Genomic DNA, 15482 nt, shown 5'->3' on the forward strand with positions numbered 1-15482 from the left:
TAGAGCCTCACTTCTCCACATCCGCCGACTTCATGATGTGGGTCTTGGATGCCGTTAGCTTCCAGGGCCCGAAGGAGAAGTCCTGGTGGCTACTCTGGAAGCCGTGGATCATCATGGCCGCGGCAAGGCCAGCGTGGGCCACACGGAACAGGTTGGAGCACCGGCGGCAGCGGTAGCGGCGGCAGATACCGGTCCCTCCTCCTCCCTCCAGCCCAGCAGCCTAGCCGTTACCATGCCCGGCCCCGCCCCACCCCGCCCCCTGCCGGCGACACGGACGCAAGCCCTCCTTTCCGCCTCCTTCTCCGTCCCTCGACTTTTTGCTTCCGGGACCAGTTGCCGAGGTTGTGTGACCCACGTCTTACGTCACGACGCACCTGAAAAAGGTGGGGAGAAAATGCCGAGGGGCGAGGCTTCGGCCGCAGGGGAAGTGGTTAGGGGCGTGCACATCATTGGATGACATCATCTTGGCCCCTTCGGGGGAAGCCCAGTTTGGAGAATCCGACGTGATCCCTGTAGACCTTGCAAAGCAGTGAACTACCTTGCGTGTTACTGATTTGGTGTAGAGGAAATGCCCAATAATTTTCCGTTGAGGACAAAGTTTTAAAATCACTTAGAGTTTAGGAGGTTCAGCATCAAGTCCGGCAAGACAAGTGGACCTTTAAAATTTCATCCTTCAGACATTTCAAGACTGTCCTGATCTAGCTATTACCTAAGCTTCTGTTACAGTGGAAATAACACTGGAGATCTGGTGCTACATCCACCGTTGCAATGCTGTTCTGTGCATGCTGGGCAATTGTTGTTTAGTCGCTAAGTGTTGTCCCACTCTTTTAGGACCCTATGGAGTGTATGTAGCCTGCCTGGCTCCTCTGTCCATGAGATTTCCCAGGCAAGAATACTGGAGTGGGTTGCCATTTCCTTCAGGAGATCTTCCTGACCCAGGGATTGAACCCTCGTCTGCTGCTTTGCAGGTGGATTCTTTACCCCTGAGCCGCCAGGGAAGCCCAATCCTTGGTAAACCACTTAACTAATGATTTGGTTTCAGCTGCCTCAAAATGATATGCTTTTATGTTAGAGGATCTCCCAAATCTTTCTTTCCGGCTTCATTTCCAGCAACTCCTCTCAGGTCTACTCACCTGCACTCCTCCCTACTACTGAGACTTTACTCTTACTGTTCTATATGCGTGAAACTGTCATACTCAAACCTGTCCCACTTCAGAGTCAACCTGGAACTTTTCTAAAAGTATAGATTCCCCAGTCCCTGTATTGTAGAATCCAAAGTCACAAACACACCTCAGAGAACACTCAAAACAGTGGAGTACAGTTTATTACACCAGCATGTCCAAGGGGAATAGGTTCCCAACAAGAACCCAAATGATTTCGGAGGACTTGATTTTATACCCACCCCCCACATGACTGGATACATATCAGTAATTAGTTTTACAACATGCAGGTGTGGAAGAATTAACACTTACAAGATGCAAGTGCAGGCACTATCATTAATCTAACTGAGACAACCTGATCTTTCCTTCCAATCTTTGTTTGCTGTCTGTAGGAAGGGGTTTCCTGGTTTTTCTTCAATGATGGTAAACAGGGTTCAAGCCCAGTTCACATCCTGCCTTAAGATGGTTGACAGTCTTCAAGATGGAATCCGTCTTGCTCTCCTCCCAGGGGCCCCAACACCTGTGCTTTTCGCTAGATTGGAATGATCATCCTTGGAATGATACATCTCCTTCAAAAGGATTTTCCTGAACCCTGGAGCTGGATTTAATCATTTCTTTCTTTGAGCCAACATGTTGATTTGTCAACTTCTCTCACTTCAGTTACCACTGTTAATTCATTAATCCAAATGTCAAAATTTGAGCACCCGCTATTTGCCAAGGGTTTATTTTATTACAAAACAGCACTCACCCCCTCACTTACAACAGAAATTGACAATGGAATTCTAAGATATGATTTCAGTGATTCATGGAAAGACTCACTGCCCCTCAAAATATGTTATCCATCTGTCACATTTTATCTAAAATTTTAATTGCTTTTCAATATGGCAACAGGCCATTGATTGGCTTAGTTGGTCATTTACATCTTAGTATAAATGATTTTTATATCATTTTCTATGAGCTGGCTTTGAGGTAGCCTTGATAGAGAAGTACCAGGCCACCCTATCCAAAGCTGAGTCAGTGCTTTTCCACCTGTTCTCCTAAAACATTTATTCCCTTCCAAAATTTTCCTAGAAAAGATATGATGAAGATTTCTTATTAGAAGGGTATGTTAATTTAAATCTAAAATCTAAAAATTAAACCAATTATCTCAATGGCCTCCAATTCAGAAATGTGTTAGGGGACTTTAAAATTCTTTGAGGATATAAGAAAATGAATCTTTAAAAGTACAATATCAAGCACTCACACATTAGGAAAAGAGATATTTAGGCATTAACAGGGTATTTTTCAGTGTCTATTCAAGAATCATCATGCAAGACTTCCCTGGTGGTCCAGTGGTTAACACTCCATTCTCCCAATACAATGTGCATGGATTTGATCCCTGGTTGAGGAACTAAAATCCCACATGCTAAATGGCTAGGCCAAAAACCAAAGAGAGCCAGAGCCATCATGCAACAACTGTCTACTTTATAAAGCTGGTTCTTAGGATGGAATAATTCCTGGGACTTGATGGGGATGATGGGGAGGGTGGATTTATTTTCAACCAAATTGACAAAGTATGTTAGAGTCACCAAATCAAATCATCTACAAGTTTATCAAGATTCAGTTCTGAGAACAGTCAACTGGTTATTATAGAAATTAACTCATTCCACAAACATTTTTGGGCACCTATTATGATGCCAGAAAGTTTTAGGTACAAGGACAGAGCAGTGGATAAAAAAAGGCAACATCTCTTTCATCTTGGAGTTCTAATGGAAAAATCAAAGACAGGTAATAAGTAAATACAAAATTTATAATTTCAGATATGGATAAATTCTGTGCAGAATGTTGAGCGAATTAAGTGGAAATGCATGTATGTGTGTGTTTGTGTGTGTGTGTTTGGGAGGTGGGGAGACTATGTAGATGAAGTGATCAGAAGAACCCTATCGATGGAGGTAACGTTCAAGCATAGACTTGCTGATAATAAAGAAGATCCATGAGAAAATCTGACGGAACATTCCAAGCATCAGGTATTCAGGTCTAGAGGAGGCAATGGACTTGTCACATTTTAGGAAGAGCAAGAAGGCCAGTGTGACTGGAGTAAAAGGAAACTGGGAAGAGTCCAGAGAGCCAAGTAAGTTCTCCACCACATAGATAATTTGTAAGCTATATCATGTTCTCTCTTGGCAAGCTTATCAAATTAATGTATATGTCTTTAAAAAACAAAAACAAAAAGTTTTGTTAAGCAGAGGCTCATTGTCTCTAAATAGCCTGTACCATTTATGAAGGTCTATTGTTTAGAGCTTGTTGCTGTTGTTGTTCAGTCGCTAAGTGGTATCCATCTCTTTTGTGACTCCATGGACTGTAGCCTGCCAGGCTCCTCTGTCCATGGGATTTCCCAGGCAAGAATACCGGGGTACACTGCCATTTCTTTCTCCAAGTGATCTTCCCTACCCAAAAATCGATCAAACTCATGTCTCCTGCATTGCAGGTGGCTTCTTAACCACTGAGCCATTTGTTTGAAGTAAAATCTACTTCCTTGTTACTTATGTTGTTTGAAGTTGGTCTTCCCGTATGGTTCACCATGGAACAAGCATATTCCCCCTTCCTCATGACTGCTCTTATTTCAAAACAGCTTTCTTCTCTTTCATTCATCCATTTACTTATATTGTCCACCTTTCCATTCATTCACCTATCTGCTTATTTTTTCAATGAATATTTATATTTCTTGGATCTGAAGCACAGTACTGGGAGAAAGATATTACAATGAAAAATATGAGTAAGCTATGGCATTCCCCAGCTTCAAGGAACTTTGTTCTCTGTGACACATGCTAAGGCATTGTCTCTCAGTCACTCAGTCATGTTTGACTCTTGGCAACTCCAAGGACTGCAGCATGCCAGGCTTCCCTGTCCATCGCTGACTCCCAGAGCTTACTCAAACTCATGTCCTTCGAGTTGGTGATGCCATCCAACCATCTCATCCTCTGTCATCCCCTTCTCCTCCCACCTTCAAACTTTTCCAGCATCAGGGTCTTTTCAGGTGAGTCAGTTCTTCATTTCAGGTGGCCAAAGTATTGGAGTTTCAGGTTCCGCATCAGTCCTTCCAATGAATATTCAGGACTGATTTCCTTTAGGATTGACTGATTTGATCTCCTTGTAGTCCAAAAGACTCTCAAGGTTCTTCTCCAGCACCACAGTTCAACAGCGTCTATTTTTCAGCACTCAGCTTTCTTTATAGTCCAACTCTCACATCCATACATAACTACTGGACAAACCATAGCTTTGACTAGACAGACCTTTGTTGACAAAGTAATGTCTCTGCTTTTTAATATGCTGTTTAGGTTGGTCATAACTTTTCTTCCAAGGAGCAAGTGTCTTAATTTCATGACTGCAGTCACCATCTGCAGCAATTTTGGAGCCCCAAATAATAAAGTCTGTCACTGTCTCCATTGTTTCCCCATCTATTTGCCATGAAGTAATGGAAGTGGATGTCATGATCTTAGTTTTCTGAATGTTGCATTTTAAGCCAACTTTTTTACTCTCCTCTTTCACCTTCATCAAGAGGCTCTATTTAGTTCTCTCTTGCTTTCTGCCATAAGGGTGGTATCATCTGCAAATCTGAGGTTATTGATATTTCTCCTGGCAATCTTAATTCCATCTTGTGCTTAATCCAGCCCAGCATTTCATGTTATATACTCTGCATATAAGTTAAATAAGCAGGGTGACAATATGCAACCTTGATGTACTGCTTTCCCGATTTGGAACTAGTCTGTTGTTCCATGTCCAGTTCTAACTGTTGCTGCCTACAGATTTCTCAGGAGGCAGGTAAGGTGGTCTGATATTCCCATCTCTTGAAAAATTTTTCCACAGTTTGTTGTGATCCACGCAGTCAAAGGCTTTGGTGTAGTCAATAAAGCAGAAATAGATGTTTTTCTGGAACTCTCTTGCTTTTTTGATGATCCAGGGGATATTGGCAATTTGACTCCAGTTCCTCTGCCTTTTCTAAATCCAGCTTGAACATCTGGAAGTTCACAGTTCAAGTACTGTTGAAGCCTGGCTTGGAGAATTTTGAGCATTACTTCGCTAGCATGTGAGATGAGTGCAATTGTGCAGTAGTTTGAATATTCTTTGGCATTGCCCTTCTTTGGGATTGGAATGAAAATTGACCTTTTCCAGTCCTGTGGCCACTGCTTTGTTTTCCAAATTTGCTGGCATATTGAGTACAGCACTTTAACAGCATCATCTTTTAGGTTTTGAAATAGCTCAGCTGGAATTCCGTCACCTCCACTAGCTTTGTTCATAGTGATGGTTCCTAAAGCCCACTTGACTTCACACTCCTGGATATGTGGCTCTAGGTGAGTGATCACACCATTGTGGTTATTCAGGTCATTAATATCTTTTTTGTACATTTCTGTGTATTCTTGCCACCTCTTCTTAATATCTTCTGTTTCTATGAGGTCCATACTGTTTCTGTCATTTATTGTGCCCCCCTTTGCTTGAAATGTTCCCTTGGTATCTCTGATTTTCTTGAGAAGATCTCTAGTCTTTCCCATTCTGTTATTTTCTTCTATTTATTTGCATTGTTCACTTAAAAAGGCTTTCTTATCTCTCCTTGCTATTCTCTGGAACTCTGTGTTTAGATGGGTATATCTTTCCTCTTCTCCTTTGCCTTTTACTTGTCTTCTTTTTTAGCTGTTTGTAAGGCCTCCTCTGATAACCATATTGCCTTTCTTCTTCTTGGGGATGGTTTTGATCACTGCCTCCTATACACTGTCCATAGTTCTTCAAGCACTCTATCAGATCTAATCCCTTGAATCTACTTGTCACTTCCACTGTATAAGAGATGTGATTTAGGTTATATATGAATGGCCTTGGGGTTTTCCCTACTTTCTTCAATTTAAGTCTGAATTTGTAATAAGGAGTTCATGATCTGAGCCACAGTCAGCTCCAGGTCTTATTTTTGCTGACTGTATAGTGCTTTTCCATCTTCAACTACAAAGAATATAATCAATCTGATTTCAGTATTGACCATGTGGTGATGTCCATGTGTAGAGTCTTCTCTTGTGTTGTTGGAAGAGGGTGTTTGCTATAATCAGTGCATTCTCCTGGCAAACCTCTATTAGCCTTTGTCCTGCTTCATTTTGTACTGAAGGCAAATCTTGCCTGTTACTCCAGGTATCTCTTGACTTCCTACTTTTGCACCCTAATCTCCTATGATGAAAAGAACATCTTCTTTGGTGTTAATTCTAAAAGATCTTGTAGATCTTCATAGAAACATTCAACTTCAGTTTCTTTGGCATTACTGGCTGGGGCATTGACTTGGAATACTGTGATATTGAATGGTTTGCCTCAGAAATGAACAGAGATCATGCTCTTTTTTGACAATGCACCCAAGTACTGCATTTCACTCTTTTGTTGACTCTGAGGGTTACTCCATTTCTTCTAAGGGATTCTTGCCCATAGTAGTAGATATGATGGTCATCTGAATAAAATTTGCATTTTAAGCCAACTTTTTTGGCTACAATTTGCCCATTTCTCTCCATTTTAGTTCACTGATTCCTAAAATGTCGACATCCATTCTTGCCATCTCCTGTTTGACCATTTCCAAGATACCTTGACTCATGGACCTAACATTCCAGTTTCCTGTGCAGTATTACTTTTTACAGCATCGGACTTTACTTCCACCACCAGAAACAACTGGGAGTTGCTTCCACGTTGACTCGGTCTCTTTGCTCCTTCTGTAGCTCAGCCTCTTTATTTCTTCTGGAGCTACTTCTCCACTCTTCTTGAGTAGCTTATTGGACACCTACCAACCTGAGAGCTTCATCTTTCAGTATCATATGTTTTTGCCTTTTCATACAGTTCATGGGGTTCTCAAGGCAAGAATGCTGAAGTGGTTTGCCATTCCCTTCTCCAGTGGACCACCTGCCCTAGGGACCCATCATCATCTGTCCCTGCCCAAGATCTGTGGATCAGTTCATTCTGATGACTTGATAAGTACAATAGGCAATGAAGGGTACAAAAGAGGCAATGTCTTCATAGCCTATTGTACTTATCATATTCACATTGCCTCTGTCAATTAAGTGCACCTATTTGGCTTTTCCTATCTTGGACATCCCTACACCTCTATAGGAGAAGGCAATGGCACCCCACTTCAGTACTCTTGCCTGGAAAATCCCATGGATGGAGAAGCCTGGAAGGCTGCAGTCCATGGGGTCGCTGAGGGTCGGACAAGACTGAGCGACTTCACTTTCACTTTTCACTTTCATGCATTGGAGAAGGAAATGGCAACCCACTCCAGTGTTCCTACCTGCAGAATTCCGGGGACAGGGGAGCCTGGTGGGCTCCCGTCTACGGGGTCGCACAGAGTCGGACACGACTGAAGTGACTTAGCAACACCCCTATAGAAATCAGGGAGTCTATTTAAATGAAACATCTTCCACATCCATCTCTAAAGTACAGAGGTCAACCATCAGAGCACTTTCCAAGGATGGGGGTTCTCTTCACCATTGCAGTTCTTGGTAAAAAAAACACATCTGCTAGTCTTCCCAGGGGACATAATTAGGAGGTGGATGAGCAGGTGACATGTGAGAAACCCACTCCAACATTCTTATCACTCTGTATCTTTGGTTTACTTCTACATTAAACCACGAAAAATCTCTATCTCTAGTTCTGTCATCCTCAGTCATGGCTGAGTTCAGGTTTTAGTCACCCTACTGAACAAACAAGCAGGAGGCTAATTACTTTACAATATTGTGGTGGTTTTTGCCATACATTGACATGAATCAGCCATGGTTGTACCAGTGTTCCCCATCCTGAACCCCCTCCCACCTCCCTCCCCATCCCATCCCTCTGGGTTGTCCTAGTGCAGTGGCTTTGAGGGCCCAGTTTCATGCATCGAACCTGGACTGGTGATCTATTTCACATATGGTAATATACATGTTTCAATGCTATTCCTTCAAATCATCCCACCCTCACCTTCTCCCACAAAGTCCACATAGAAGTGATATCAAATGGCATTTGTCTTTCTCTTTCTGACTTACTTTACTTAGTATGATAATCTCTAGGTCCATCTATGTTCTTGCAAATGGCATTATTTCATTCTTTTTATGATTGAGTAGTATTCATTGTACATTTTTACCATGTCTTTTTTATCCATTTCTCTGTCAATGGACATTTAGTTGCTTCCATGTCTTGGCTATTGTGACTAGTGTTACTGTGACTACACAGGTGCATGTATCTTTTCCAATTATAGTTTTCTCCACATTTATGCCCAGGAGTGGAATTGCTGGATCATATGGCAACTCTATTTTTAGTTTTTTAAGGAACCTCCATATTGTTTTCCATTCTGGCTGCGCCAATTTACATTCCCAACAGTGTAGAAGCATTCCCTTTTCTACACAGCCTCCCCAGCATCTGTTATTTGTAGACTTTTTATGATGTCCATTCTGACCAGTCTGAGGTAGTACCTCATTATAGTTTTTTTTAATTAACGTATTTGGCTGCACTGGGTCTTAGCTGCAGCATGGGGCATCTTTCACTGCAGCACACAGACTCTAGTTGTGGTGCAGAGGTCTGGAGCGCACATGCTCAGTAGCTGCAGCACAGATTTAGTTGCTCTATGGCGTGTGGGATTTCAGTTTCCTGACCAGGGATCAAAGCCACATCTCCTACATTGCACGGTGGGTTCTTAACCATTGGATCACCAGGGAAGTCCTCCCCTCTTAATTTCAATTTCCATTTCTCTAAAAATTAGTAACCAACATACTTTATTCTTATTCAAAAACCAATTGGATTTTTTTGTTGCTTGTTTTGACTGTGCTATCAATAAGCAGTTAATGAAAGTTTAATCTCATTATGAAAAATAATTTTATAACATTTAAAAAAAGATTTCTGACAACCCAATTATTCTAAGATCTCAACATTAAAACCATATTTCTAGTAAAACAAAATAATTTGGAAGGCCTTTTAAAATTGGTTTTGCTTTCCCAAAGCAAACTCTGATAGGAGGAATGGGACCCAGGAACCTTCAAAGTGTCAGGAAAAGCCAGCTTAGAACTAAACTTTTCTTCCAGAATCTCTATGGTAAATCACCTATGTGCACATAAAGAGAATCTGTAACACATATGAGAGAACTGGGCTGGGTCTAAATAAATAAGATAATAGAGTGAAAAATATTCTATTCTGTCCAATTTCTTGTGAGTCACAATCAGAAGGATGAACAATAAAATAATTGCTTTTGTATCTTAGTGGTCTAATTCTACCTTCCAAATGAACCACACTGAAATAAACCATAGATATACAGGGCTGTTTTTACACAACTTTTGTGACCTTGATGTCACAAACTCTCCTTTCTACTTCCTTAAGTCCATCTGTTGCCTTCTTAGTTCTCTTTTTCCCAGTTCCAAACTCCCAAATTCCCATTGATCTATCCATTAAGTTGAAGATATTTTCAAAAGTCCTCAAGAGTGACCCCTTCAAGGGCAGGGACCTCTGTCTTACTCATATTTATGTCCTTGGAGCCTGTCTGAGACAGTCATTTCAACAGACCACTCAAGGAAATAGACAGATGATCCAAGGCTTGGTAAGTGGTAGGAAGGGCAGACAGGGGATTATATGGACCTACAGAGTCAACACAAGGATTCGGATGAATTCCAGAGAGAGTTGATGTGAGAAAGCAGAGGAGGACAAATAGGCCCCCTCAGGAGAAGCCCAACATAGGCAAGCAGAGATACTCTTGTTCAGGGGCAGAAGGGGTAGGGGTGGGGGGCGGGGGACCTCATACCACAAAGAGAAGGAAGATGCAGTTCAGGCAGAAGATCCAGGCACAATCTGAGGACCGAGAGCAGGACTCTAGTTCCTTAGGAGTAAGAGAGGAAGGCAGAACCACATCCGCCAAAAAGTATTTTGCCAGCAGGGAATTACATCCAAGTATCTGGCATAGAGGGAGAAAGCGGGTCTCGATTACTCCAGGCAGAGACTAAGTCATGGAGAAACAAAGGAAGTACTTAGTTCCTGAGCTGTGAGTGCTCTTTCCTTGGTCTCATGTGTATCATTACATCAGGTTCCTTGGAGCTTGAAAAACTCAGGTGAATCTCTGTTCCAAAGAGTCCAATTGAAACAGTGTTACTTTCAACATCCCCTGGAATTCCCCTGTCCACAATTGCTGCTGCTGCTGCTAAGTCACTTCAGTCGTGTCCGACTCTGTGTGACCCCATAGATGGTAGCCCACCAGGCTCCCCCTTCCCTGGGATTCTCCAGGCAAGAACTAGTCATGTGAAAATATTCACATAAGATATATATATAAGGGATGCCAAGTTCTGTTCTGCAGAAAAGAAGGAATAGAATAAGAGCATCCAGACTTTGGGGAGCTCAAAAACGAGGGAAGGACATACTAGGGATGAGAATATAAATATTTCAGCAGAGTTAGGGGTAGTGAGAGAGGACGTAGAAGACGTATGGGATCTGAAAAGCTGAGGGAAGAGCAGAAGCAATTGCATCCAAATATTTTTTTGAAAAAGAAATTTTGCCTGTTTTCATCATGGCATGACATAGAAATAAAACTAACTCATTAGTAAAGGAGAAATAAAAGCCAGCCATTGCAAGTGCTCCGAGGATTTCAGAGAACTACATTAGCTAACTTAAATTGGAGAGTAAATAAAGACATCCAGATTATACTGGGCTCTCTTATTACATCAACAAAGAAATGATTAGTTTTTACTAATAGAGCTGGAGCTAATTGATTTCTGCATAACCATAATTCAGTTTAATAAATATTTTCTAATAAAAGCTCAATTAACAAATCAACTTGATTACAATATCACATTAAGTCTCCCAGTCTCTATCCTATTAACTTCCCGCCTTAGAAATGTCTTTCTTTTTTTCTCCTGAAAAGCACATCTGGTATGAAAACTTCTGGAAATTCCAGTGGTTGTCCCCAAAATAGATGGCAGGGCGTTTGAAACCAAGGGTGTTTACTTAAGCTAGGCTATAAACTAGTTTAACGTTTGACTATAAACTAGATTTGTCAAGAAGTAAGCCTTTTTGCTTCTTAATAATAAAATATTTGAGGGCTAAATGAGGTGGAGTTCTGAGAAAGTTATGTTAAAAACTGTGTGGTATAATGTAAAGAACACAAGATTTAGAATCTATAGACCTGTTAGTTTTCTGGATCTGCTGTGTCCTTGCTGTTTGACAGCTTTAAATCATGTTTTTGAATCTTTTTTTCTATAATATAGTAGCAATAACAATAAGAATGGTAGTATATAACTTCCCTTAGCTTCTTCATGAATATTATGGCCATTCATAGACCATTCATTCCTATGCAAATATCAGTTATTATAATGGTTAAAATGCTCAAGCATACAGCTCCATATTCTTGATTGTGAAGCAAATGTGGAAAGTTACAGAGGACTATTGCTGCTAAGTCACTTCAGTCGTGTCCGACTCTGTGCGACCCCAGAGACGGCAGCCCACCAGGCTCCCCTGTCCCTGGGATTCTCCAGGCAAGAACGCTGGAGTGGGTTGCCATTTCCTTCTCCAATGCAGGAAAGTGAAAAGTGAAAGTGAAGTCACTCAGTCGTGTCCAACTCTTTGCAACCCCACGGATTGCAGCCCACCAGGCTCCTCCGCCCATGGGATTTTCCAGGCAAGAGTACTGGAGTCGGGTGCCATTGCCTTCTCCAACAGAAGACTATTACTTGACACCTAACCTAGAGTTCTAGAAATTTCCAATGATTTTAGCTCTTTATTCTCCTACAAGTCTAAGAATCCAAAGCCAGTTCAGATGATAAATTAGGTAAAGACTGGGTCCTTGGTGGAAGCATCTTCTCAGAATATTTGATGACCACTTTGTTCAGGTCCATGCCTGTATGATCAGGTCACCCAAAATGACTGTTCTTTTGCTTTCTGTACATCCCCTGCTCGACTAGCAACTACTTCACCTACATGCTACTCACCTGACTGATGTTCCTACACACTTGCCCCTGGCCCTAGCTAGTGACTGTTCTAATCTTTAGATCAGAACATCTCTACCATGATAGCTTATCAAAGAGAGGCATGCCCCTCAGCTAGTTTTCCTGGTAATTAATAAGCCAGTAAAAGTGAAAGTGAAGTCACTCAGTCATGTCCAACTCTTTGCGACCCCATGGACTACACCCCACCAGGTTCCTCCATCCATGGGATTCTCCAGGCAAGAATACTGGAGTGGGTTGCCATTTCCTTTTCCAAATCAATAAGCCAAAGTGAAAGTGAAGTCGCTCAGTCGTGTCTGACTCTTTGTGACCCCATGAGCAGTAGCCTGCACCAGGCTCCTCCGTCCATGGGATTTTCTAGGCAAGAGTACTGGAGTGGGTTGCCATTTCCTTCTCCAGGGAATCTTCCCAACCCAGGGATCAAACCCAGGTCTCTCACATTGTAGACAGACACTTTACTGTCTGAGCCACCAGGGAAGTCGACCTGATACCAATTCACCCTAATCCCACCAGGAAGTGAAGACTGCCACCATGTTCCACCTTCCACCTGCCACACAAAGTAAGGCATCACTCCAGAACCTTGCTTCAGACATGTAAGATCCCCCATCTATTATCCCCCTGATGTCTCATCACTGACTCCAGGCTCTTTCTTCAGTGTCAAGGATGGGCAAGTACAGATCTTACAGATCTGCAGGGTGGAGGCCAAGAATGCCACATAGCATACAACAATCCTAAGTTGGCCAGCTTGCAAAGATAGTATTTCTGTTCATTCCAACATTTACAAGCTTGGTTTGTGCTGGACTAGGGATAGAGATGCTTGTTCCTTGGAAGAAAAGCTATGACCAACTTAGACAGCATATTAAAAAGCAGAGACATTACTTTGTCAACAAAGATCTGTATAGTCAAAGCTATGGTTTTTCCAGTAGTCATGTATGGATGTGAGAGTTGGACCATAAAGAAACCTGAGCACCAAAGAATTGATGGTTTTGAACTGTGGGGTTGGAGAAGACTCTTGAGAGTTCCTTGGACTAAGGAGATCAAACCTGTCAATCCTAAAGGAAATCAATCCTGAATATTCATTGGAAGGACTGATGCTGAAGCTGAAGCTCCAATACTTTGGCCACCTGAAGCGAAGAACTGACTCATTAGAAAAGACCCTGATGCTGGGAATGATTGAAGGCAGGAGGAGAAGTGGACGAGAGAGGATGAGATGGTTGGATGGCATCACCGACTTGATGGACATGAGTTTGAGCAGGCTCCGGGAGTTAGTGAAGGACAGGGAAGGCTGGCATGCTGCAGTCCAAGGGATCACGAAGAGTCAGACACAAGTGAGCAACTGAACTGAACTGAACTGGGGGATAGAGACCAGTGATATGGTTAACATCACCCAGGAACTTCAGTTATTGACAGAAGGGAGGGCTTGAGTATATCAAAAAGGGGAGAAGGAGAAATTGCTTCATTCAAGGGACAGCCACTCAGTACATGATGTGGCATCTGTATTTTAGGCACTGCTCTAGATTAACATTGAGATTAAAAACATCATTTTTACCGTAGGAAGCAGATAGTGTATATGGGAAAGTGACACATCTCCATTTTTTAAAAGACACTTAGCACTACCAGCCCCGGTGGTAGCCATCTCCTACCCAGCATCATAGTGCCCTCAAGAGTTAAATGGAGATGCTCAACACTGGGTTTTGGGGCAACAGAAAAATAAGGCACGTGTTACCCAGAGGCTTCTGGAAGATCCTCGTCCATGACATCAAGGAGCTGGAAGCACTGCCAATATGCAACAGTGCCAGGAGACGGCATATTGCATATTGAGTGCAGCACTTTCCACAGCATCATCTTTCAGGATCTGGAATAGCTCAACTGGAATCTATCACTGCTGGGAGCCAGAGTGAGGAGCTCCATCCATGACAAAGGTCATGAGGAAGGAGGCTCGGCATACGCAAAGGCGGGATCAAGCCTCAGGAGTCCCCCTGGAAATTCTTGAGCATCTACCCCCAAAACCAGAGTCTGCCTACTTTCTGTTTTGTGCTTTTACCTACACCTCTGACTTTATGGGGGGCTGTCCCCCACTACCTCTCTCTGAAAAAAGAGTTAGCTTACAGCTCCAGTTAATAATTCCTGGGTGTGACAGTGTTTAACCTACAAACTCCTTTGGAAATCCTTAGCCTTAGCCTTAGCCTGCCTGAATAGGTTTTTCCGGACCACGTGTGATTGTTCAGAGCCTCCCAACTGTGAGAGGCAGGAGATGTTCTAAACTGTCTAAACACAGATTCCTTTGAGTAGTTAAAAGATTGATTAGAAATTATATTGTTTTTTTTTTTTTAAACTTTACAATATTGTATTAGTTCTGCCAAATATCGAAATGAATCCGCCACAGGTATACCCGTGTTCCCCATCCTCAACCCTCCACCCTCCTCCCTCCCCTCCCCTCCCTCTTGGGCCAATGTTTGCTGCTAAGTCTCCATACTCCTTACCTACTGTGTCCTTGGCAGTGTATTGATTGATATAATGGGTGTATAGAAATGTAAGTAGTAGCCTCAATGTTTGTAACCTTGGACCCTTGAGTTAATTCTTTTCTTGATTGAGCCCACCTCACCTTTGCCCTATAGGATTGCAGCTTTGTCCAGTGCTTTTTTGGAGGCTGGTGCCTGACTTTGGAATAATCACCTTTAGAGAAAGATAAGTTTCTTAAAATGTTAACAGGCCTCCTGGCCAGAAGATGATGTAATTCACCTGAACTTTTGCATATGATAAGTTTGAAAGCCTGGCTTCGATTAGGACCAGGAACTGCTGTCCTTGCATGACTCCACCCCTTCCCCCAGTATCCTCTATGCACAACTTAAGGTATAAAAACTACTTTGGAAAATAAAGTGCGGGCCTTGTTCACCGAAACTTGGTCTCTCCATGTAGCTCTCTCTCCCAAATTCTGGCTGAGTCTCCATCTGGAGCGCGGAACTCGCCATGCTTGCTAATTATGCCTGGGCTTCTAAGATCCGACTGGGGAGGCCTCAGTGTCTCCTCTCCTTTGGGAGAACGGAAGGATGCCTTCGGCCTACGTAAGTGGTGCAAACTTCTTGTCTTGGAGTTTTATTGGTCTCCCGCGTAAACCAAGCTACTCAGCCTCTTTTGTCCACTGAGTTTTCTTACTGAGCTATCCTCATCCTATTACTCTTTATATCTTTGATAAAATATTTAAATAAATAGGTCGCCGACGCCGTCCCCGCTTCGAATACCCTGGATCAGCCGGGGCTGGTCCCCGGCACAACAGCTTTTATTGTTCTGAAATTCCTGATGTTTCCTTCAAAATTGGCAGAGCCATCTTGGAAAGCACAGCCCAGCTGGCTGTGAGAGTCACTAAACCCAA

The 15482-nt window shown here is 42.6% G+C and overlaps 2 protein-coding genes across 3 annotated transcripts in view; one reads left to right on the plus strand and one right to left on the minus strand.

Moving 5' to 3' along the window:
• TIPRL (TOR signaling pathway regulator) overlaps window positions 1-319 on the minus strand; it is a 71047-nt gene extending 70728 nt beyond the window's left edge. Inside the window, exons 1-2 of one of the 2 annotated variants that reach the window (NM_001079615.2) lie at window positions 268-319; window positions 12-241 (exon numbers count right to left, since the gene is read on the minus strand). Coding sequence is in view for 1 of the 2 variants with exons in the window: in XM_005203402.5 (XP_005203459.1) it covers window positions 12-115 (104 nt within the window). In the remaining variant the exon portion in view is untranslated. Of the gene's footprint in view, window positions 1-11; window positions 242-267 lie in introns of those variants that run through there. The other variant, XM_005203402.5, reaches the window with a different exon arrangement.
• A 2566-nt stretch (window positions 320-2885) lies between these two features.
• GPR161 (G protein-coupled receptor 161) overlaps window positions 2886-15482 on the plus strand; it is a 111747-nt gene continuing 99150 nt past the window's right edge. The window contains 1 exon segment of the mRNA NM_001077066.1: window positions 2886-2927. The gene's annotated coding sequence lies outside the window, so the exon portion shown is untranslated.

The sequence above is a fragment of the Bos taurus genome, chromosome 3 (genome assembly GCF_002263795.3).
Source record: "Bos taurus isolate L1 Dominette 01449 registration number 42190680 breed Hereford chromosome 3, ARS-UCD2.0, whole genome shotgun sequence".
Taxonomy (NCBI): Eukaryota; Metazoa; Chordata; class Mammalia; order Artiodactyla; family Bovidae; genus Bos; species Bos taurus.